General features: G+C 42.9%; 1 protein-coding gene across 6 annotated transcripts in view; it reads left to right on the top strand.

Moving 5' to 3' along the window:
* LOC121651191 (caskin-2-like) overlaps window positions 1–20,192 on the top strand; it is a 65,580-nt gene extending 45,388 nt beyond the window's left edge. Inside the window, exons 8-22 of one of the 6 annotated variants that reach the window (XM_042003192.1) lie at window positions 847–955; window positions 2,520–2,628; window positions 5,124–5,218; window positions 6,126–6,243; window positions 7,185–7,358; window positions 9,542–9,616; window positions 12,442–12,572; window positions 12,744–12,807; window positions 12,961–13,058; window positions 15,661–15,771; window positions 15,856–15,957; window positions 16,034–16,172; window positions 16,264–17,850; window positions 19,215–19,464; window positions 19,556–20,192. In XM_042003192.1, the coding sequence (XP_041859126.1) occupies window positions 847–955; window positions 2,520–2,628; window positions 5,124–5,218; window positions 6,126–6,243; window positions 7,185–7,358; window positions 9,542–9,616; window positions 12,442–12,572; window positions 12,744–12,807; window positions 12,961–13,058; window positions 15,661–15,771; window positions 15,856–15,957; window positions 16,034–16,172; window positions 16,264–17,850; window positions 19,215–19,464; window positions 19,556–19,652 (3,259 nt within the window). In that variant the 3' untranslated portion in view covers window positions 19,653–20,192. Of the gene's footprint in view, window positions 1–846; window positions 956–2,519; window positions 2,629–5,123; window positions 5,219–6,125; window positions 6,244–7,184; window positions 7,359–9,508; window positions 9,617–12,441; window positions 12,573–12,743; window positions 12,808–12,960; window positions 13,059–15,660; window positions 15,772–15,855; window positions 15,958–16,033; window positions 16,173–16,263; window positions 17,851–19,214; window positions 19,465–19,555 lie in introns of all 6 variants that reach the window. The other 5 variants (XM_042003184.1, XM_042003176.1, XM_042003209.1 and 2 more) reach the window with 5 other exon arrangements.
* Window positions 20,193–21,884: the final 1,692 nt, after the last annotated feature.

Genomic DNA, 21,884 nt, shown 5'->3' with positions numbered 1-21,884 from the left:
AATTAATTTTACGGTTTGAGTGATAAAAGTTTATTTAGCTGTAACAGAGGCTGCAGATGTTGGCGGGCGGACTCTTTCCTTCAGGATGAGGCCGAGCTGCTGGTGAATCTGTGCAGACTCTTCTTCGTTCCTTACATTCCCAGCAGACATGGAAAATCCACTCCAGCCTCCCTGTGACCCAGTTTTACTGTTTCATCCTCGTCACTGGTGTGTTTCAGTGTGACTTTTACCTGCTGGATAAGAAAACAAGATGCTGAACTGCCTTTAGAAAAAATCTGTGTGAAGATCCTTATTTACACCTCTGCTTTGGGTGGATACTGAAATCTGCTCAGCTCATTAAGCAGAAACCTCATTATCACCATCCTGGAAGCTAGAAATAACTGCTGTAAATAGAGACGGCTGCCTTTCAGTCTGTTTACACCACCAGTCTCATCCCTTCCAGCAGTCGGATGATTTAGTCAGTTTTTCTGGGTCAGATGAAGCAGCTTGTCTCCTTTCTGTGATTTATGGTCCAGCTGATGTGAGGACACCTGTAGCAGGGAGGGTCTGCAGCACTTAACAGCTGCTGTAAGGGGTTAATTAAACCTCTGTACGCTGCCTTCTCAATGTTGATTATTGGGATATTTTAGTCTCACGTTGTCATAAATAATTCATGCTTCAGTAACAAAGATGAAGCTACCAGCTGCTGCATCAGTGTGCTCCTTCATCACCATGACACTAACAAAACGGCCTGAAGGGATGCACTTTTTATTCTGTTATTAAATCAAAATACTTCACCTTCATGAAGCGTTTTAAACCATAGGGAGTAAAATCCAGGTATAAATGACATCTCTCTGCCTGTTCCAGGCTGCTGCTGAAAGCCGGCATCGACATCAATAAGACCACCAAGTCTGGAACAGCTCTACACGAAGCGTCCCTGTACGGAAAGACCGAAGTGGTCCGACTGCTGCTGGATGTAAGTTCGTTTTAGAGGATTCAGACTGCCTGTCCATGCAGCCACAGACCACTGGTTCTTTCTTCTTCCCAACATGATGACAGTATTTTTATTCTTTAGTTGTTCAGGTAAACATATCAACGTAGTCTCTTTGTTTCCACCTATGATCAGGAACAGTTTTACCTTGTTTGAGTTCAGATGGGAACATCTGGTAGTTATGAGCTAAACTTCATAAGTTGCGATTTACAGCATTAGCTAAAGTTTTGAGAAATGTTTTAATTTTTGTCAACTTGTTGGACAACAAACTTCCTCCTTTCAGGAAAATTTTATCTATATTGTTGAGGGTAGTTTAGCAGCAGCATTCTCCCCGTCAGTCTAACATAGCACCCACTATTATCCTGTTTACCCTAATTCAGTGGCTAACAATTTATTTCCTATTGTAATAATAAGTTTAATGGCTAGTGTTGTCTACTTAAGGCCTGTAATGCTATACATTTTATTATTTTAGTCAAATTTGACATTTAATATTATCTGGTTGAGGCAAATTTAGCATTATGCGTTCTCTTCCTTACGCTAATGTAGCAACTAGCACTAGCTTCTTTAACATAATACAATCACTAGCTATTTTTTATATCTTATTTTATTTAAAATTAATTTTAAGGGATCATGGAAGCTTTTAAAGCTTTTTAGGTTGTAAATTTTACTCCTTTAAGAAAGTTAGACCTTTAACATAATCCAGTTTAATTTAGCATCAGTTATTCTCCTCTATTAGCTAATGTAGCAGCTAGCACTAGCTTCTTTAACATAATACAATCACTAGCTATTTTTTATATCTTATTTTATTTAAAATTAATTTTAAGGGATCATGGAAGCTTTTAAAGCTTTTTAGGTTGTAAATTTTACTCCTTTGAGAAAGTAAGACCTTTAACATAATCCAGTTTAATTTAGCAGCAGTTATTCTCCTCTATTAGCTAATGTAGCAACTAGCACTAGCTTCTTTAACATAATACAATCACTAGCTATTTTTTATATCTTATTTTATTTAAAATTAATTTTAAGGGATCATGGAAGCTTTTAAAGCTTTTTAGGTTGTAAATTTTACTCCTTTAAGAAAGTTAGACCTTTAACATAATCCAGTTTAATTTAGCAGCAGTTATTCTCCTCTATTAGCTAATGTAGCAGCTAGCACTAACTTCTTTAACCTAATAAAGTCCCCAGCAATTTTTATTTTTATTTTATTTAAAAATAAGTTTAATGGCTACTTATCTTGTTTAACCTAATGCGGGGGCTAACTATTTCTTCAAGAGAAAGATTTTCTTATTAAAAAATCATCTCGTATGGGGAAACTGAAGGAAAAACTATCTGAAAGGTCAAAAAAGTGACCTACAAGGGTTCATTTATATAACGTTTAAGCTAAGGTAGTGTTTATTTTTGGGTTAGATTACTTGAATGTTTGAACTTTACATCACCCCAACCATGATTTAAGATCAAGTTAATCAAAAATACTGGATATTTATAGATTAATAGTTTTCATGAAAATGGATGACAGTTTGAGTGTCTCTGCTGTGTGTTGTCATCCATTTAGGCTGGAGTGGATGTAAACATCCGTAACACCTACAACCAGACGGCGCTGGACATCGTGAACCAGTTCACCACGTCGCACGCCAGCAGGGACATCAAGCAGCTGCTGCGAGGTCAGAGCGCACACACCTCCCTCCATTTCCACCTGCTGCTAAATGCAAGTGGGTCAGATTACATCTGCTTTTATTAAAGCTACTTTCAGTCAGATGTCACCACCAACAAAGGGTTTCGGGGTTGTTTAGTTTTCTGTTGAAATGTTCACGGCGTGCAGTTTGACTCGACCTCATCTGACGTTAGGAGCTGAAATCCATGCTGCAGCTGTGTGTAAAATTTGTGGTTATGTAACCTTAAACTCTTATCTGTCGGCTCTCAGAACTTCAAAGGGCAGAATGAGCCTCGAACGCAGCAGTGCCATGCATGCAGTTTGTGAGCGCTCTGTAATCCTGCGGTCTTTGAAGTTCCTGTGGGACCAGACTGAGGCAAGAATGAACGGTTGTGTTGAAGTAGTGATTTAAACATGGATGGAGATTTTCCCGTCATGTTTACTGCTGCAGAAAGGAGAGATGAATAATGTGCACGCGCCGCTGCCGTGCGCTGCAGATTAATCATTGATGAGTAGCGTTAGCGGCTGGTTTGTTGTTGGTAGGAGTCAGTGGGAATCTGCAGAGTTTGTTTCAGCTTCTATTTTCATCACAATAACAACAAAACACGTTGTTTACTTATCATAGCAGCACCAACTCTATATTTCTGCATCCTATAATAATATTCTTCTATATTTATGATATGAATATTGGAGTAAGCAGAAAGTCGTGATCCGGACCTTCATGTAGAAAGTTTAGTGTTGAATGTGTGAACATTTTAAAAATAAAATCAGAGCCTGTTTTATTCATAGTGCATGAGTAATGAGAATTTAGATGCTGGTTATCTGAGTCATACATGAAATCGTCAGGAAGTCAACGACCAAATTCATGAAAAAATGGGCAGTTTGGAAACTTTATTTCGTTGCAGACAGTAAGAACCACCTGCTTCAGCTTCATTTCATATGTTTACGTGCCTCCGAAAAGAAGTCCAGGTCAGTTGGTCCAACGGCAGCATCCATGAAAGTCTTTCAACAGTTTAAAAACAAATTTCTTCAAAGATAGTTTGAAACTGTTTCTTCTCTACAATCAGAAAATCATTAAATTGTTAAATTAATCTGGAGGAATTTCTGTGTATGAAGGACCGATCTGTTAAACATGCGGGAAATGTTTCCGTGGTTCTGCCATCATCATCACCAGCGGATAGAACCACATGAACAAAGCTTTCCATGGAAACCTTCATCCACAGTTAGACTCACGGATGTCACTTCTGACTTGCCTGAGCAGAAAAGATGCTGCATGTTTACCTGGTCCAGAATTCCAGAGGCGACTTCTCTAGACTCAGAGGAATCTGGGATGAACCATTGCACACTGGAGACCTGGACTGTGGTCAGACCAGTCAGTATTCCAGAGAAGTCCAAGAATCATTCAGCAAGACGATGAAGAACCACATTCTGCTACATTACAGCAGCATGGCTGAGGAAGAGGAGGGCACTGGTTCTGGACTCCTTTCCCCATTCAGCTGCATTTTGTTCAGGCAGCAGCTGGTGATCAGCGTCATGCAGCTGATGGATGAATGATACGTCATACAATAGTTTTATTAGAAATATAGTGATTCATTTAATTCATTATAGTGATGGAGGTCCGGCTCTTTTCATCAATTTGTCTTCTTTAGAAATCCTGGTCTGGACCACTACGCTGTCTTCAGAGCATCTGCCCCATCCTTCTTTTACATAAAAACCCAGATTCAAGTCTGCCCTCACATGTGATTGGATATATGATGTGTCCATCAAACTGAAGTCCCACCCTCTGCTTAAAAACCCACATTGAGTTTTAGAACATGATGGGAGTGTTGGGAGAACTATTGGGGACGTTACAGAGCTGGAAAAGATTCAATTTCCAGGCTTTTCTGGAAAGTTTTAGGTCTTAGATGTAAAGAAAGGAGGAAAATTAAATGAAATGTGTTCTATTAATTCTGCCTGATTTCTCTTCTGGTGAAACTTCAGCATCTCAGCTGGGCGAAGGTCAGAAATACGACCGTATCAGGAACTACATCATCTTTAACCCCGTCATGCCCACTGTTGCAAATTTGCTTCCAAATTTTCATTTATTTACTATTATTTATTTTTATTTTGGTATTTTGTTTGTTTTTAATTGCATTTGATTCATTTCAGTCTTTTTCTTTTCAATTTTGTTTGTATATAACTAAATTAATTTAGGGGCTAATAACATTTCTTTAAGCCCTTGTTTTTTTAACAACTGAACCGTCTATAACCACATAATGATGCTGCCTCCACCATGCTTCACAGTTGGGATCAAATTATAGGTTCAGCAGAATATTGTTCAGGTCTTTTCCAGACTAAATACTCTTCCTGACCTCCTTTCATTAACAAATTTGTTTTACTCTCAATAGACTCAGCAGGACCTCTGCAGGTCTTTAGGATTGTGGGTTTTGCTCCTGTTGTGGTCCCTGAAGAGGAACAGCATCCCAGAAATCTATTTAAACTTCTGTTTTTCTGTTTCCTCAACAGATGCAACAGGGATTTTGCAGGTCCGAGCTCTGAAGGACTACTTTAACGTCCACGACCCCACCGCCCTCAACATCAATGCTGGAGATGTAATCATGGTGAGACTTGTTCTGGTTCTGGTTCAGAACAACATGGTTCTGCTTCGGTCTCTTGTAAGGTTCTGGACTAAACTTAAAACGTACAACGTACACAAGCCAGGAACCCTCCTAGAAGAAATACTGTTTCGGGTTAGGCAGGGAGAGACTTAAATCTGACCTTTGGCTTCTTACGTAAAGAGGGTTTTCTAGGAAAATAGGTTGAGAACCACTGATTTAGTCCTTGTGGAGAGTATTTTAGGAGGGTTTGGAACATCTTTTACATTTAGCTGTGTTCATTCTCACCAGTTTTACCTGGTTGTAAAGGTGACTAATCAGGCTTTCCAACCATGTAGAATACAACACCAGCTAGAATTATTAAAGGAGAGAAATAATCCTAATTTGTGCTACTTTTAGTTTCAAGCATTGACTCATAATCAGGATTTAAGTAACAGAAACAGATAGAATCCATATTTAAGGACAGCTGATCTCCAACATAAAAACATCTTGTGTTGCTCTGAATGAGGATTTTTCTCAGATTTCAGTTTCAAACATCAGATTAAATCTGAGTTGCGTCATTCTGATCTGATCTCTGGGAAATGTTGTAAAGTAAACCTGGACTGTGGCTGAGAGGCAGGTGGAGACAAGTCCAGCTCTCTGTAGACGGTTAACACCCCTTCCTGCATTTCCTCTGGATGATGTTTGATCTCCAACAGAGTTCAGTCAGAGGACTCTCTTTATGCAGGCAGTGAGCTAACCACAAAAGCTGGACTTTCCCATTGTTCTTACAGACAGTGAAGTAAGCACTGAGCCTCCAGCATGTGTTAGTCAGGGCTGAGTAACTCAGAACGCTCATGTTCACACTCGTATTAAACACTATCTGAAGCATTTTTATACAATGATAAAACTAGAATGTGACCGGTTTCTACAGGTTCTGGAGCAGCACATGGATGGACGCTGGAAAGGCCACATCCACGACATCCAGAGAGGGACTGACAGAGTCGGCTTCTTCCCTCCGTCCATCGTAGAGGTCATCAGCAGGAGGAACGGTCAGTTTCTCAGGTTTTTCTTTCTTTAATCCCATCCAGATTGGATAGACGGATTATTTAGTTTGTTTCTTCCTTAACATCATGTATTCAAGTCCAGTCCAGGAGGAAGAAGATGAAAAACAGGAAGGATGTCCGGACGAGGAGTAATACAGAACTTAATGATCAGTCAGGTTCAGGTCGAAGCTACTGATGATGATATTCATTATTTTATGAACAGAAACTAAAAGTCAGAATCTGAGATGAACTACATCCATCTCTACTGCCATCATCCCACAGAGAGAAAAATTATTTACCAGACAGCTTCCAGCCTTCCAGGAATGGAGGATGGTCCCAGCAAGTTCAGACCATCAGATCTATTCTATTCTAGAACAGGGATCCCCAACCCTGATTGTCGAGGCCCACAGACCTGCAGGTTTGAGATGTTTCCCCGCTGCAACACACCTGGTTTAAATTAATGGGCCGGACATGACATCAAGTTGTTGGAGGTCCATTTAATTTGAGGTTTCAGTGTGGTCCAGTCAGAGTCCAGACCTCATCCTGTTGGACGTAGTTTTTCACTCACTGATTCTGACATTTAGTTTCTGTCACGTTGTCCATCTGAGGCTGGAGTCTCTGATGATTTTTATGTCCTGATACATCGAACCTTCAAACTGGAACAAATGGTTGCATTAGTGCAACTTTGATCTCATATTCTGGACGTCATCTCCACGTCTTCATCCATCCACTCAGACGTCTGTTCAGGAAACAGGAAGTGATGCCGATTGAAAACTCCCATTTCCACCCAAAAAACTAATCTGGCTGCTTCCACATCATTACATGCTCCTCTCTCCTTCTTCCTGCATCCATCTTTCCATCCAAATAATGACTGACCTCCACCTCTAACCATCAGCTTGATAACCCCCCTCCTCCTCCTCCTCCTTTTCCTCCTCCTCCTCCTCCAGGGGGGACCCTGTCCCGGCACGCCTCTCTGCCCACCCAGCGTCAGCAGCTGCTGCCCAGAGCCCCCATCTCCTCCAGTCTAAGCTCCGCCCCTCAGACCGATGACTCCTACAGTCTATACATCCCCCCCACCCATGAGGTGCTGCCGCTCCCAAATGGTCTCACTTCCTGTACAGGTACACACACACACACACACACACACAAACAGCCTTGCAGCAGTGGTCACATTACCTGTTCATATCAAGGGCCTCATTTATAAAACTACGTAGCAAAGCAAACTACAGGTGGCATACGCAGGGAAAAAGGGAAATGTGGCGCACAAAAACTTCCAGATTTATGAGCGCGCACGTCCCACGCCTGTTTCCATTTATAATTCAGAATCAACTCTAAAGTGGGTGCAAGTGAGGGAGCGCTTTGCCCGCCCTTATGGTGGCTATAAAAGGTCAGGTGAATGCTCATGATAAATATTCTTCAGTATCATTTCCAAGAGGGAAGAATTTTTTTGGGGGGGGGGGTGAGCCAGAGATCCCGATGGACCACATTAAAAAACGTAAAAAGGTTTTATTTGGTGGAGACGGTGTGGTCATCAGCAGCATCAGAAAGTAAAATAGTGGAAGCAGAGTTGCAGGACGTAAAGACCGCCTGGACAGAAATTTGGACAACACTAAAAAATTTTAAATAAAAAAAAAAGCTCCACCTCTTGCACGTTTCATAAGTGTTTGATCACTTCGAGACGCTCCATTCTTCAGACTGTGTCACACTCTGCTGTGTCTTAGAATGAATGAGACATGGGTGTACCTAGGCCAACCAGCCACTACAGCCACTTGGTGCTCTTATTGCGACTTTAGTGCCGTCAATAGCGCCGATTCCATCGGGGAAACCAGACATTCCTGCAAACTGCATTGTTTTGTTTGCCTGTTCACCCCAAGTGTAGGAAAGTTATTGTAACGTTGTGACAAACCAATGGTGCCGTTTAACACTTCGGGCATAACACGGCTGAAGGTTGGCTGTAATATCCTCGACCTGTCAGCCGCTCGAAGGTGCCTGTTGCCAAAAAAAACAGTGTTGTCTGCTCTTGCAGAGGGACTGGCACAGCGTGGTTCATCCTGGTGCATCTCTGTAATGGAGGGCCCGAAGCATCATAGAGGTCCCAGAGCATGACACAGGTCCCAGAGCATCATAGAGGTCCCAGAGCACAGCACACGGCAGTCCGAACCAGTTCATAAATCTTGCTGGTCTCCGAAAATCCTCTCACTCCAGAGTCTCGTGCCATATTGTCCAGCAGTGCCAGACAAGCTGTTGTACGTCTTAACACATTGAGATATGTTTTAAATCCAACCATCAATCCATTTTCTGAATAGCTACAGGTAGGGGGATGATTGTAACCTAACTCACGAGCACTTGTTCACGGCGACCATGTGGTTTTAATTTTAATTATTAAGAACTTATTTGTCTGGCACACGCTGGCAGCAGACTGTCCACCTTATTTAGCTGAATGTATTTTATAACATGTAAGTTTTGTTTCACAACAGACAGACCATATTTTAGTGGTTGAGGTTCTTATTATTAACATACATCTCTGTTCAGCTTGTAAATCCTGATTTTTTTCCCTTTTTTTGCGAGTATGTGAGCATGCACTCCCAGGAGTATCAGTATGAAACATGCCTCTTTATTCATTTTTGCAAATAGCTCTAATACAATATATGACGTGATGTGAAAGGTAATATTTGATAATGAACAAATGTCTCACATTTCACATCATTTCTTTGGTTTTATTCTGTACCGCTGGTGTTACAGTTTCCCATTTCTCCAGATTTTGTGCGTTTGGCAGGGTCAGAGTTTCTGAGGAGGGAGGTAGGAACATTCTCCCACCAAGTTTTGTTTTTTATAAACCCCAAAAGTTGACTATAATTGGTGTACGCCGGTTCTTGTACATACGTCAGCTTTATAAATGAGGCCCCAGATGATGACCAGGTTCTGACCAGCAGGTAGTCCAGGATGGATGCATGATAGGTCCAGGGTGAGTCTAGAAAGGATCCATTATGGGTCCAAGATTGGTCTAGAATGGATCCATCATGGGTCCAGAAGGGATCGAGGATGGATCTAGAATAGGTCCAGGTAGGGTCTAGGATGGGTCTAGATTGGATGGACCACAATGGGTCCTAGATGGGTCTAGAATGGGTCCAGAATTGGTCCTGGATGGGTCCAGGATAGGTTTTGTCGTATCTCAGCTTCAGGGTGATTCAGCTGTCTGATCCACTCCCAGGATCCTCCTTCCTCCCTAACCTATTTCCTGTAACACCACTCACCCTCTCCCCCCGAACAGAACCGAGTCCATCAGAATCTCTGTGTCTGATAGGTTTGTCTCCGAGCCATCTGTCTCAGTCTGGGTGTCCTTTCGAGGATATCTGGGTCCTCAGGGACTCGTGTCATGGTAAGAGTCCTGAACGAGAGCTTCCCTCCCGGCTGTTCTGAAGCTGCACCACTGCCCGGCTCAAAGCTCTGCATCCGGACCCGATCCAGACCCCACACACCGAGACCTGAACGCCGTCAGCCCCACATGTTCACAGGAATAAAGACAGTAATGTTATTTTATACAGAACAGAACCAGCTGATAGGTCCAGAACCACAGAGCAAGACATATTTACAATTCTTTTATTATACTTTGTTATTTTTAACCTTTTAGCAGTTGCATTACTTTAAAAATACGAGGTAATTTAAAAATGTATGAATTTATTTTTATTGTGAGATCAAATCACAATATTTTATTTCTAATAAAACAATTATCCCATATATGTTATATTTTTTACAATCTAGTTAATTTTTCCATCAACTTCATCCTCAAATGCTGCTTTGATTTGTTTTTAAGACAACAAACAGCTGCATTTATTGAAATCAGACATAAATATAAATACAGTTTATGAATCAGAACCAGAGTCTGTCCAGTTCTAAAGATCACCAGTAAAATAAAAAATAAACATCTGGACTGAGCAGCTTTATTCTTCAACCAGTCTGAATCCTCTTGGAGAAGCTTTCTGATACCTGCTGGTTATGAAGGTCAGAGTTTTGGATTTATATCCTTTATCATCTCATCTGTAACTGATTTTTTTCCCCTGATTGACATGAACAGACTAGTTTCTCCTGCTGGTTACTGGAGTGTACTTATATGGAGCATTCTCAGTGACGTCACACTGTTCGCTTAAGCCACCATGCTGGGCGGCAAAAAGCTAGCTGGAACCAGCTCCTGCTGTCAACTGACCATTAACCGTTTCTCATCAGCGACGCGCTAGCCGACTTCATACTTTCCAAACCAGTACAGCACTTATGTGGTCAGGTCAGAATAATGTGGGCTTGTTGGTACTGAAAATCCGTACCATTTTTCTAAATTACTGGTAAAAGAAAAAAAATAAAACATCCAACTGACGGAGATATTGCTTCCCGATTTACCTTACCTAGTCAATCGAAAGTCGCTCTCCACAACGACAGAAGTAAAAACATACAAGTCAGATTAGAGCAGCTATATTTTTTTTCTTTGTTTCTAAAAGATTTCCATCTTCTCCTGCATCTACTCATACCATGCCATCTTTATTTGATATTAGCTGGCCACATGACCCCCTACATCACATCCAGGGACGTCTGAATGTGAAAAAAGTGCTTCCATTACCCTTTTGTGACGCACTTTTATATCAACATGCCTGAAAAACCACCTCATTAGAGCCTAAACATATTTTAGAGATATTTTAGAGGTTTTTCTAAATGTAGGTGTTTCCATTACCAGTTTTGTATTGGGATATATAGGTTTTGCACAATTCTAGGGATATGTAAACGCACCTACTGAAAACTGCCGTTACCGTGGTGATTTGCGAGTTACGCTTTTGTTGCCATTTCTTGTTGCATGAACAAGAATGTTTGTTCAAGAATTAAATGAACAAGATCATTAAAAAAAAAACTTTAATGTTATTTGTGCTCATCTATTTTTTGCTTGCTTTCATCTTTCAAACTATTCCAGATCGTCCTTTTTTCCTTCGCAGTGCAGACACACACGAAGACGGGACATAGACTGGGGACAACAGGTTGTCTTTTACCTAGAGGAAGAAAAAACTAGCCTCCATTATATGTCAGTTGTGCAATAACATTAAACCACTGCAGTTTGTTGCATCTTAGTAATGCATTGCCTTAAATTTTCATAGGTAAATATATTCAAAATTAGAGGAGCCCACCATAAATAGACTTAGAAAGCATACGAAACAAAACTTTCTATAAACTTGCCACTGACACAAAGCCCTCAGCGCTACACAGCTGAGAGCTTTCTGACAGTTTCCACTTATCTCGTTTGACAGTTCAGGGTCAGCAGACAGTCTGTAAAATAAAATCCCATTCATGGGATGTCGATTAGAACATCCAAAGCCATAGCACCATTATTTTATTTTTTTATTTCTTTTTTTTATGCAAAAAGCTAGCTGTAGCAGCCGAGCGGGTAGCACGTCACTTTCACCCAATTACACACTGTAATTAACTGTTTTTCATTAATCTTAGGGAATTTTATTAACTGTCCTTGGGCATGTACTTAATAGCTGGTCCAGGTTCTGGGGAGGAATCGGCCCTCAATTAGACCTGTTGATGTCCGGGTTATTTTAGGTCGTCTTCTGTTTAAATACCAGCGAGCACAAAGTCGCCTCATGTTCAGACAGATGATGAATCACATCATGGAGAAACCAGCAGATTGCTGTTTGCGCTGCCAGTGAGGCTGAAGGATGGTCGTCTCGGTGTGTTGGGTCAAAACACTGCTTGATGCTAAACGCAGAGCCTCACTGCTACCACACGGGGGCGACACCACGTCGTCTCTGGTTGTTCCACATGTTCAGCCACGATGCAGCTGCACAGACAGTTTTTCTGTTTTATATTTTACAGAGTTCGGCTCATGTTTCATTCATCAGATGTTGAGAAATAAGATTTGTTTTTTTGTGCATGATTTGACGTGTTGTTCTCAAATGCAGCCACATTTTTATGAAGCAGCTCCATCTGAAAGGCTTTTAGAACAATCTGTAGGTGAAACTCCTCACAGAACCAAAAAAAATGCCTGAGCAGTGTTTTCATGGCTGGGCTCGTGCTGCAGCTGTGCAACCTCCGCATTTCGCCCGCCACTCCTCATCTTCCTCCGACAGCACCCGCTGCTTCCTCCACCCTGACACCGCCCGTCTGTGCTAGTCAAGCTCCAGCCGGATGTCAGGAACTCACAGTTTGTGTTGTTGTCTGCAGCTGGAGACAGAAACAGCGTGGGGAGCACCGGCAGCGTTGGCAGCACCCGAAGTGCCGGCAGCGGCCAGAGTACCGAGAGCACCAACGCTCCCAATGGGCTCCAGCACAACACCAGTCACCATGACAGCAAGGTACAGACTCCTGCTGCATCCAGAAAACACCAAAAATCTGCTTCTGCTTCCCATAACATCCAAAATTCTGATGTAACAGAATTAAGAAAACATGAAAAGAAAATCTAATTTTTTATATGTTTTCTCATCTAAGAGGCTGCAGGTTAACGGTGGTTGTTATTTCCTGTGCAGGTGGCACCCTCTGCTGTCGATGTAGGTCACCTTGCAGATCTCAAACAGGCCGACCATCCTGCAGGTCAGAACTGGTTGACATTAAAACACAGATTTTTTTCAGCTTCTTTCAATGATTCCATTAAGTTCTCCATGCAGGAAAGATTGCCAACATTCCTGTTGAAGGTCACTAGTCCTGTAGCTTAATGTGCTTAAGTGTCCTGCTCGTGTCCTCCAGGTGGGACTCCTCGGAGACACACTGTGACAGTGCAGCGTCCCGCAGAGCCAAGCTTCTCCCAGCAGTTTGTTCGTCCTCAGCAGCTGCTGGAGGGGAAGGTAAACACCAGCACACACCCAAACGTCAACATCTTCCTGATCGATCAAACTAAAAGCAGCTACGACCACCAGGATAAAATCAAGTCCAGACCAGCAGAGGTCTGAGTGTGACGGCGTCGACAGGCAGGAGGGAATAAAATCTCGGTCCGAACTCTGAATGAAACCTCATCCTTTTGTGTCCCTTTTAAAAAGTCTTTAAAGGATCACGATTTTTATTTATCTCATTAAACTACCACTACTAGTAAGGACTATTCTGGATGTACAATGTTCACACCCATGCTGAAATTGAATTCTTGGTTTTTATGTTGTTAAAACATGAAACAAGAATAAATAATTTCCTAACTTTTTCCTCCTTTAATGTGACCTACAGCTCTGTTTGCTGGGTTTTTCTGCATATTGTTGCTGTGTGTATGATTCCTATAAGACACAGAACCATGTCTGTTTGTTAATGTTTCTATGACGACAGTGTCTTCTGAGCCTGTTAACGTTGCTATGACAACAGTGTCTCCTCTCTCCCTATTCACAAAGGCTCATGGCTAACCGTGTGCATGTGCGGCACATTTTGGCTGCGCTGCGGTTTTGTTGCGACGTCCGTGGCACATCAATCCACACCGGGAGCGTTTCAGGTGCGGAGCGCCCGTGAGTCCACCTAGCTAAGGGGTGGCCAACGTCAGACCTCGAGAGCCACAATCCTGCAGGTTTTTCAAATTTCCCGGCTCCAACACACCTGACTTAAACAAATGAGTCATTGTGCAGATCCTTATAGGCTGTTGGATCCATTTAATTTGAGTTAGGTGTGCTGGAGCAGGGAAGTTTGGAAAACCTGCAGGATTGTGGCTCTCGAGGACCGAACTTGTCCACCTCTGACCTGGCTGGATCCGTATGGGCTTAATATTAAGTCATAAAATTTTGCAGTTGTAAATGAATGTTTGCACATAATTTCAGAGTTTGCATCTGTGAATCAGCTTGTCGCCCTGTAAAAGCAATCTGCCTGATAAATTCAAGTTTGCAAATGTACAGAAAAGAGTTTGCATGGTTGTAAAAAAGATTTGTATTTTTGAAAATAAAAATTTATTCTTTTGGAAAAGCCCTGTTCACAGATGCAAAGCACAAAACCGCGTGTGAGACTCGGTTGTGAATTATGTCCATATCCTTACACTTCTATCTGACTGGATGGTGACTGTTGCTGAAATTATTTGCAAACATTCATTTACAACTGCAAAATTTTATGACTTAATATTGAGGCAATAGATCCGCAAGATCACAAAATCACAGGAGATCTTGTGATTCTCCACTTCCAGGATGAACTTCTCTTCGTCCATGATGTAAAAAAAAAAAATATACTGAGACACCCTGACCAATTAAATACGTAATGTTTACATGGTTCAGCAAGCTCAGGTCTGCACGAGGGCTTTGATTTTGAAAATTACCGGAAGCTTTGACACCGCTCCCATGTCTGATTTCCTGTCTGCCCCCTTTCTGAACTGCTGACTTTGATGCATCGTGGATATCCATCAAAAATAGACTCGGCGCCTCTGTTTAGGAGAGAGCCGTGCCAAGGTGTATCTGGAGGAAAGAAGAAAAAAATGGATATGTTGGATATGATGTATAATTTGTCTATAAGAAAACTGGGTGTCAAAGAAGTTTATTGGAGAAGTTTTCAGAATAATTTGAAGCATGTGACATCACCAGAGCGAAGACTCTGCAGCAGTTTCTAAAATATGAAACTTAAACTGTGATTGTGTATAAACCATCAAAGATATTAAAGCACTTTTTGAGACTTTAAAAGGTTTCATGACCCGTTTAAAATTTTTTAAAGGATTTCTGGGGCCTAGTGGCCTTTATTTAAAAGTATCTTGACAGGAAAGGGGGTGCAGCAGAGGGTCCCAGGCTGGGACTCAAACCTGCTCCACAGAGCTGTAGCCTTTGTATCTGAGGGCGGCTGCTCAACCAGTTGAGTTAAACTCCACCCTAACCCATTCACACTTTAAATTACGTTTATGCGCAATAGTTTGCCTGAGGTATATCACTCCAGAGTGGACTTTTTACTTATTCTGGCTAAACCTCATTCATTTCTATGGGAGAAATTTCACAATTTTTTGTGATTTTTGTGAACACTGTGCATGTATCACTACCAATAGTCATAACACACTTCAAGCCGCGTGTTTTGATGTTTTTTTTTTTTTTCATTTCCTCAAAAAAAGCTATTAATAGAAATTCAATACAGAAGCAGAAGAAGATAAAATATTTATTGTATATGGTCCTTGTTTGTTTTGAATGACACTTAAATAAAATGCTTATATATAAAAAGGTGAATTATGTCTGAGAAACTAACAAATGTCTCAATGATCTCAGCATTAGTGTCGCAATGAAACTGAAACACAAAACCTGAAACATTGCGTTCAAACTGGTTATTATGTCGAAGCAAAAAATAAAAACTGCTTTTTTATTTATTTCTATCATTAATTCTATCATGGGAAAAGGAAATGAGGCTAAGTGAAGAAAAAGTTGTAGATGAAAAGAAGAAGATTCCTGCTTGTGTTTCTGTTTACAAACATGCTTCACAAGATAGAAACTTCAGTATTGATTGCTTGTGCTGTAGGATGCGGAGGCCATCTACCAGTGGCTGAGCGAGTTCCAGCTGGAGCAGTACACCGGAAACTTCCTGAGCTCCGGATATGACGTGCCGACCATCAGCAGGATGACTCCCGAGGTGAACGCAACAATCACACCAATGCATCTCTGACCTGAAGATAACATAATTTCTGACTCCATCTTGGTTCTGGTCTTTCTGTAGGACCTGACGGCCATCGGAGTGACCAAACCAGGGCACCGCAAGAAGATCTCCATGGAGATCAACAACCTGAACATCCCAGAGTGGCTGCCAGAATACATTCCTGTAAGACTGTTCCTGATCTTCTGATCCCAGTTGTGTGTGTTCTGGTTCTGACCGAACTTGTGTCTCTTCTCTTCAGTCGGACCTCAGTGAGTGGCTCAGCGCCATCGGGCTCCCGCAGTACCACAAGAGACTGGCTGAAAACGGCTATGACTCCATAACCATCGTCAAAGACCTGACATGGGAAGACCTGCAGGAGATCGGCATCACCAAGCTGGGTGAGGACATGTCTCTGTCCTCCATGTATGGACATGTTTCTGTACTCCAGGCGACTGGTGGAAGTTCTCATCTTGGTTTTCCTCCCTGTAGGTCACCAGAAGAAGCTGATGCTGGCGGTGAAGAAGCTGTGTGATATCCAGAGGGCCATCCTTAATGCCGAATCGGGCACACTGCGGCGGAAAGGTCCGGGAGCCCTCCATCTGGTCACCATTGAGTCGCCCGACGCCAGCAGCGAGTGTTCGTCGCCCAATACTCCAAAGATGATGACCTTCCAAGACAGTGAACTGAGCACCGAGCTGCAGACGGCCATGTCCGGACCCTACGCTGGCTGTGACGGAGGCTTGGCCATCAAGAACGCAGTGGGGATGTCTCAGAGCCAGGAGAGCATCGACACCCGGTCCAGAGGGTCTGGACGTTCCCAGGAGCCTCCAACCGCCTCCATCAGCCCCCACAGCTGGTCCCAGGAGAGCTTGGAGGGGAGCCCCGCCAAAGAGAGGAACCTTCCTGAGGGCTGGGACCAGAGACCCAAACAGGTTCCTCTGGGAACCGCCACTGTGTTCAAGTACCCGGCCATTCCGGCCAAGCCCAAACTCTCTGGATCTCGGGGCCCCTCTCCTCACGGGTCCCCAGCCCTCAAGGGTTTCAGCTACCTTCACTCTCAATGCGGCTCCACTGATCTTAGCTCATCCTCCAGGCCCCAGAACCACAACCTGACCCTAACACCCCCCAAGAAGCGCACCCAGAGCATGACTCGCTATGCTCTGTCGGACGGCGAGCCCGAAGAGGATGAGGAGGAGCTTGCGCTTCTCTCCGGAAACGTGCCGTCCTACGCCACCTTGACCCGGAAGCCCGGCCGCAGCCAGCTGGCCCGGTTACAGTCGAGCCCTGAGAAGAACGGCAACGTGGGGCGGAGCCAGTCATTCGCTGTGCGGGCCCGGAAGAAAGGTCCGCCTCCTCCTCCTCCAAAGAGACTGAGCTCGGTGAGCAGCACCACCAGTGGCGAGCTGAGTGACGGCAGCACCACGTCATCCTCGGGCGGCGTGGTGACTGACAGTCCTGGGAGCGTCCGGAGCATAGCCGCCACACTGGAGGGCGACAGGATAAACACAGGATCCACACAGCCTGAACCGCCACCTCAGTCCCTGAGCCTTGGAGAGGCCGGGCCGAGGAGGAGAGTGCAGAGCGAGTGCATCCAAACCGGTGCTGGCACTGAGCCGGACCAAGGGTTGAAGTCCGACTCCGAGGAAGAGGAATCGAAAGGAAATGGGCTGGAAGGTTCTTCGTCCCCTCAGAACAGCTCCAGCGAGTGCATCCCCTTTGCCGAGGAGGGGAACCTGACCATCAAACAGAGACCCAAAGCTCCAGGTCCGCCCAGGGCCGAAGCAGTTCTGGAGCCACCCGACAAAGCACCAGCCAAGAATCTGGATGTTCCCGAGTTCAATCTGAAGGAGTCGGACACGGTGAAGCGCCGACACAAACCCAAAGACAAGGAGACAGGCAGGGACTCTCCCGTCACATCCGGAGCGACCGAGTACGAGTCCGACAGCAGCAGGCCTTCATCCCGGAACCAGGATAGGCCAGAAAGTCCAGCTCAAGGATCCCCGATTAAACCTCCGCTGTCTCCAAAACCCGCTGTGGCCCCGAAACCAGTCCGCCAAAGTCTGCTGGCCGCTCAGAGTCAGAACCACACACACACACGCACATATATATATATATTCTGTGTAAGCAGTGAAGTGAGGACTGTTTAAATTAACCTGCAGAGCGACGACACCATAGAAGATATAACTTTTTTTTTGTTTTTAACACAAAGTTGTTTGTATTTACATTTGATATGTAGCTTCTTATGTCCTACCACCTTTCTGAGGACGTGTCTGAAACTTTAAAAGAAGCCTATAAAGTCCTGTTTATACCGTGGGGTTTGATGATCTGGTTCGTAAAACCCTGATCTCCGTTTTGTTTCCACAGCCAACCGTATCCTTAGGTGGTAGGTGGAGCATCAGCTGGATAGCATTAGATGCTTCAGATACATGGTAGCGTCATGTGATAGCAGCACAACTCCTTCCTTGAAATATAAGGAAGAAGGTGACACAAACAAAGGAGGAGCATGGTTGTGTTTGTTATTCTTGGCATGTGGCTTTAATCCTCAGGACTTTAGAGGATACTTAGCCATTTGTATAGTTTTGAATTTCCTTTTAATTTTCACCTATAAAACACCTTATCTGCCTTCTTTTCAATGTGTCATGGTTTTTGAACAACTATTTAAGAAATAATCAGGTGTCGCATAAGATACCATATAAATGCTTTCACAAAAAATAAGTTCCTGTCCATTAAAAGATAGAGAGGACGTTACAGTCTGGACATTTCCAGGGTTTAGTAGTCCTCCTGTCCACCATGAGGCTGCACTTCAGGTTTTGGTCACCGTCACTCCAACAACTTCTCCTCTTCCTCAGCAACTAAATGTGTCACGTTGTCTGATTGGCTGATGTGGTGCATTTTTTTCCACCAATAAGAAGGAGGGTGTTATGTTTTGTTTTTTTTGTTTTGTTTTTTCTGCCGATCAACACAATGTACAAACTCGTAGGTAGTTCATAGTCAACACTTTTTGTCAAAAGTTGTTAGAGGCTACCTCTTGCAGTTACATCATCTTAAATTTTTCATGTTATTTTGACTTACTGACTTGTCCATCAACTCGAGAGGGTTAAATAAAAATCTACGGTACATTTAAATATGGAGCTGTTCCCACTTTGTTCTTATTGCTGAAACCCACAAGAGGTGATTCTTTCAACCAGTAAGCAGATTGCAGTATCACACTCCACCCTTTACAGTCGGATCACTAAGGTTGGGACCCCAAGGGAACGATCCCATACAGAGCTGGGACCCTTGGTGGAAATATTTTTATTACTTCTGCTGATCTGGACTTAAACAGGGGGCCGGTAAAAATGTCCTCACTTTGCAGGAAAGTCCTCACTCCCAAGGTTTTAAAAACACACACATTTCTGAGTCTGCTGGTTTTGGTTTGGTCTGACCTGTCGTCTCTCCAGCAGGACCAGCGTCTCCCACGGTGACCGTCACTGTGGTCCAGAGTGTAGCCTTCACCTCCTCCGGGCCCCCGACTCCGGCCCCTCAGAGCCCGGCCACGGTCAGGCATCAGGTGTTTGTGGTGGGTCCAGGCCACCTCCACGAGACGTCCGGCGGAACCGAGGTGGTCCAGCAGAGACTGGATCAGACCAGCACCAGTCTGGCAGCAGCTCTGCAGGCCGTGGAGAGAAAACTGGAGGACGACTCTGACGGGTGAGCGTCCCTTCGTTTTCCAGATTATTCCTGTTAACACTCCCAAGTAGTGTGTAATGTCTTATATTTGTGTCTCCTGTTGTCACGGCAGCGGCAGGAGCTCCGTCAGGTCTGCCGGGACCATTCTGGACGACATTGGGAACATGTTCGACGACCTGGCCGACCAGCTGGACGCCATGTTGGACTGAAGACGCAGCGTCCACCTGCAACCTCAGGAAGTGACTAATGGATCGGAGGGTGTCCTCCATCTGTCTCACCCGCTCTGAGGAGCTAAAACCAGCCTGAACACCAGAACCAAACCCACAAACCGGGTCTCAGCTGAACCTGCTCCCTCTGGAAACTGAAAACTGGAGCAAAATCAGCTGTTTGATCCAGACTGGGCTGCAACAGCGAAGTTAAAGTTCCTGCTTTCTCTGCTGGAAAAAACAGAGCGTTGTTTAGTTTTCTATTTAAAGAAATATATTTGAAAAGGGAAGCATGTCATCTTCGTGTACAGTGACATGAACTTCATACTCAGACTATTTTTCCATATTTCTGAATGAAATTAGTATTTAAATGAGATTAAAAATGATGTATTTACAGGAGCATGTATTCAACCAAAGCTGTGTACAGAGTTAAAATGACTGAATCCTCGTCTTCGTCGTCGTTGTTTGTTAGACCTGCAGCACATGGAAATGTCTCCACTTTCTCAGCATGTTTGTAATAAAACTGTGATCATGTGACCAACATGTCTGCTCAGGACGAGGAGGAAACATGTTTATGTTTACAGATGCTTCTGTGATGGTCCAGCAGAGGGCGCCATTAGCCTGCCAAAGATCTTTCATTCCTGATCCAGTTTTTTATTTATTTGTTTGTTTGTTTGTTTTTGTGTGTTTTGTGTTTTGTTTTGTTTTTTATTCTTCGGCTGCAGAGCCTCAAACAAGGATGGTTTCCAGCATCACAGACCAGCTGGAACCTGGTTCATCCCCCTACAGAACCACAGCAAACCCTTATCTCCACAGCTTCCTGCAGCCCAGGTTCTTTTTATCTTTTCTTAGCGTTTAACATGTTACACAACAGGTCATTTTTAGTATGACGTCTTGTATAGTCACAGCCAAAATACTAAACAAATCCAAAAAAGAAAAAATTAAAAACATAAAATTGATTGGTTTCATAAAATACTTCAGAAACTTGGATCACTGGATCATTTTTGTACCAGTGAGCCACTAATGAAGGTCATGCTTTTTATTAAAAGACCATTTTTGTTGCTTCGTGTCTTTATAAAGCCAAGACATTTTACCAAAACATGCCTGAAGATACAGATTCTCAGCCAGGAAGGGTACAGCTGCCCCCAGATATCCGGGACGTGAAAATGCACACAGACGAACCAATAGCTTCATCGTTTCCATCATCAGTGTCTCAGGAACGGTAGCGTGCAGCTCTTTGTTCAGTAGCTGCTGTCGTAAAGTGCTTTATAAATAAAGTTGGCTTGGCTGTGCGGTAAACTGTGACACTGTGATGGATAGTTACCCTTTAGGTGATCTACGTAAGTTTTCCAGGCATTTATATCCCATCCCAGAGGTTTACAATCCAGCCATTCAGAGAATATCTGGTAAATCCACAAGGATCCATGATGCCACCATTATTTATCACATTTTCATCATAAAAAGATCACTGTCTCTACTATGTTGCTAAGAGACCTCTATGTAGACATGGACATGATGATGAAGCCACTTCCTGTCAAACTTTCCACCAATCAGAGAAAGAAACAAACAGATGAAAGATCATTCAAAAACATGAATAAAAAGGAGCAAAAAGAAGAAAAATCTTATGAAAACTGTCCATTTTTTTTACATAATTTAATCTAAATAAAGTTACAAAATTCAAACGAAAAAACAAACATAAAATTTAAAAAGGCTGATGCAGCCTCTCGCCCCTACCTGACCGTCACTTTAAACTAACCGGTTCAATTAGTAACAAGTGGTTGAATTAAACTGATCCAGCTTAAGTTTGTTAAACTCACGAAAATTATTGAGTTTCTTTCTAATAAAGTCTAAATCATTTGATTCAGTTTTTCTTGGAAAGACAACTTTAAACATTTAACTAAAACAGCATGAAAATAAAATTTTTCAACTGCAAACTTTCACATTTCCCATGAGTCTTTGCACAACTTGGATAAACTTATCACTTGTTGCAAAGAGAAGCAATTTAGTCTGTTCTACAATTTTCCTGATTTCAAGTTAGTTAAAATAACAAAAGTGTTTTTTCTCACCAACTAAAAGAATTAAGATCAACTTCAGCCAGATCTTCTTTTCAAAAGGAAAAGTCTTAATATGTTCATACCAGTGTAAACAGCAAAGAACCAGACAGAGGTTTACATAGAGTGGATTTATTTTTATTTTAATGTTATTCAGAAAACTTTTACATCATGGATCTTTTAC

This window comes from Melanotaenia boesemani, chromosome 2, assembly GCF_017639745.1.
Source record: "Melanotaenia boesemani isolate fMelBoe1 chromosome 2, fMelBoe1.pri, whole genome shotgun sequence".
Taxonomy (NCBI): Eukaryota; Metazoa; Chordata; class Actinopteri; order Atheriniformes; family Melanotaeniidae; genus Melanotaenia; species Melanotaenia boesemani.
Note: the sequence above shows the minus strand (reverse complement) of the source record. Positions and strands in the feature narration are given on the sequence as shown.